Raw genomic sequence first — 2904 nt, forward strand, 5'->3', positions numbered from 1 at the left:
CTGGAGTTCTACTAGTATGAGAAAATCACTGTTTTCATAGAATAAGTGAGAAACCTTGGCCTCTAACTTCGGACAGGGTGGTGGGGATCTTCATTTACCCCCACCTAGCTCACAAATTTTTACTTCACCATACAGTTGGGAACAGTAACACTGTGATACTCCTGGGAATTGATGCTAATACAAAGGGATTGGTTTCAGAAGTGTAGGTATTCGAAGTTTTATTATACTGTCATGCTGAGGATTCTCTCCAAGAAATTCCATTTCCTAGATTGCATCTGATGCAAGAAAATGGCCAAATGAGAAATTCCTTTAAAGTACTTAGATAATTATTCTCTTAGACCAGGCCAGATGGCAAGAATTCGAATCTGTTATACTGCTTTGGACTTTTGGAGAAGTATTTGTGATTTTGATTTAGAAATGTTAAATACATGCATGTAGAGAAGCAGTAGCATAATAGAAATTCAAAGGTTTTATGCAACAGGTTTCATTCTCTTCATCACATAATTTGATAAGTATTGGTAGGGAGAGGAATTGAATGAAAATGGCAAACTCTATATTCAGAGGCATCCAAACCTCAAGATCGCTTGTGGATGGCAGTAGCTTAGTGGTTGCTATTGTACTTAATAGCATTCCAAAGGGAACACAACAAGTACTTATAAGGGGAAAGCTTTCTAAAGTAGTTTCAGCCATTAACTTAGTTTTATGCCGAAGAGGAATCCAGGTATATTCACCTTTTCATCTTTCTTTATTATCAAGGCAATATATGAAATCACACTCATTAAGGGGGTGTTCTTTTTGTTTTTTTTTTTTTTTTTGGATTTTGAGAGGGGGGAAAGATGGTCAATCGGATTTTGATTCCCATTGACCAAGGATTGTTTATTTTTTTAGATATCACTTACCCATATTGCCAACACTTGAATAAGACAAAAATTCTCCTTTTAATATTGTATTTTTATGGCCAAAATGATCATCGCCTTATTTACATGGAAAATAAAAGAATATGGATAAATGCACTCATCTGGGTAAATCTTTCCTTGTAAACACTTACTCAGGTAAGTGCATTTACCCAACTGAGTAACTTACCGAAAAGTAGCCTCTCTTATTCTCAATAAGAACTTTCTTCGGTAAATGAACCAACCGGTTCATTATTGCATATTAATTTTTTATTAGGCACCCAAGAGTCAATATTAGCATGCTTAATCATTAATGTCATTGTAGTATTTGATTTTGAATATATGTGAAATCAAGTGATTTCAGCTCCTGAAGAAGTTTAAATGATTCCAGTTAAATGGAACAACAATGTGAAGCTTAATGTGGACAGTTAATAATAAGTACATAAAATCTGTCAGGAAAATTAATTAGGAAGTTACTCCAATATTAAATTATATCCTCAGCAAGTAGGTAAAATATAGGTTTAGCCGTCATGGTTTTTCCATCATCTCACATTGCTAAAATGAAACAGGTAGCTGTAACAAGCAAAGATGATTTTCAGAGGCTTAAATTGCAACTCCCTACAGAGTTGTCGATTTTCTTAATCCTCTCAAATAGCTATAAACAGAAGGTAAAGAAAGTTCACTCTTGAGAAGATTAACAGTTATTTGAAAATTATATTAATAAACAAATTATCTTAAATAGAAGTTGGATGGTTGGATATATGGTTAACTTAATTATGACTATCGATCTTTAGCTTGTAAGTTATATAAAATGATAATTTATGGGGTGATTGTAGGTATGGTTGATGGACAATGAAGTAATGACAGATGAAGAACAGAAGAAAGCAGTTGAAGGGACACACTTCATTCCATTCTCTCAATTTCCACTCAAGAAGTTGTGCAAGGACTGTGTTTACTAACACACCAGTCATGGCCATCCCCAAAGCTTTTGAGAACGTGCATTCTTGTGAGGTTTGTCAGCTTATCCATTCTCCGTTAGACTTTTTTTTTTTTTACATACTGTAACAATGAGAGTTACAGGAACTAAGTTAAGTGTGTGTGTGTGGCATTTAGAACTTTTGTTAAATGATCCATCGGCGAATCGATCATATGCGATGTTAAGCAAGCATTGATCGATACCAATGTCAAATTAACCATACATTTCTTCTATATGAATGAATGGCTCTAACAGAATTGGTTGCCGAGAAGGGTGATGAGTGCATGGAGAATAGCAGGAATTGTGCATGCTCTGGAAGGATTGGAAGTACATGAATGTGGAGATACAATGCTTGATGTAGAGAAGATTTGGCGTGCAGCTCTGCATCACGGATTCCTTCCTCTACCTCGCCTTTGATCAAACTATTGCACCTTTGTTTAATTTAGAGTTCTCTGTTGCTTCATTAGAATATCAAAATCATAGTAAAGGAGCTAGGCTTTTACCAATTTGATGTCAATTTGGGATTTGAAGCATTTAATTATGTTTCTATTCTATGTGGAGCTTATATGTGTTCATCAATATATACTATATATAGATCTCATCTACCTGTTTTTATCATTGCTGTGCTTCTTACACAATATTGAGTCAGGGTAAACTTATTGGCTTTGTTCAGTGTTGTTAGGTTTATTTTTAAGTATTATAACTCAATAATACCGTTGAGTAAAGCTTTTCATTTAGACTCAGAGGTAGTTTAATTAGTTGAATAAGAAAAATGGCTGGATCTGGTTGGGCTAGCTAATGCTACTCAAGGCCTTAGCCCAATTCCATCTTGATAACGAATCAAGCCCAACATTTTATTTTTGGTTCAGGTCCAATCTATAGCTCAAGGCTGAGCTCATGCATGCTACCCAAGGCCCAATCCATAGCTTTAAAATCCTACCGATGACCCAGTACTTCAGGTGATCAGTTTTTATGGATGGACGTTTTCCCTTCCCCGAAGGATAAGATGGTAACGGAATTTGGTGGATCTCACAA

At 35.3% G+C, this 2904-nt stretch overlaps 1 protein-coding gene across 1 annotated transcript; it reads left to right on the top strand.

The window, feature by feature from the left end:
* The first annotated feature begins 504 nt into the window (after positions 1-504).
* LOC148804284 (very-long-chain aldehyde decarbonylase GL1-6-like) lies at positions 505-2487 on the top strand. Its single transcript, XM_088895698.1, has 4 exons — positions 505-721; positions 1463-1561; positions 1730-1904; positions 2125-2487. Exons 1-3 carry the CDS (start codon positions 536-538, stop codon positions 1850-1852), a joined length of 408 nt encoding a protein of 135 aa, XP_088751824.1. The 5' UTR covers positions 505-535; the 3' UTR covers positions 1853-1904; positions 2125-2487.
* The last annotated feature ends 417 nt before the right edge of the window (positions 2488-2904 follow it).

Source organism: Nelumbo nucifera, chromosome 1 (genome assembly GCF_055504915.1).
Source record: "Nelumbo nucifera cultivar China Antique chromosome 1, China Antique-T2T, whole genome shotgun sequence".
NCBI classification, from domain to species: domain Eukaryota; kingdom Viridiplantae; phylum Streptophyta; class Magnoliopsida; order Proteales; family Nelumbonaceae; genus Nelumbo; species Nelumbo nucifera.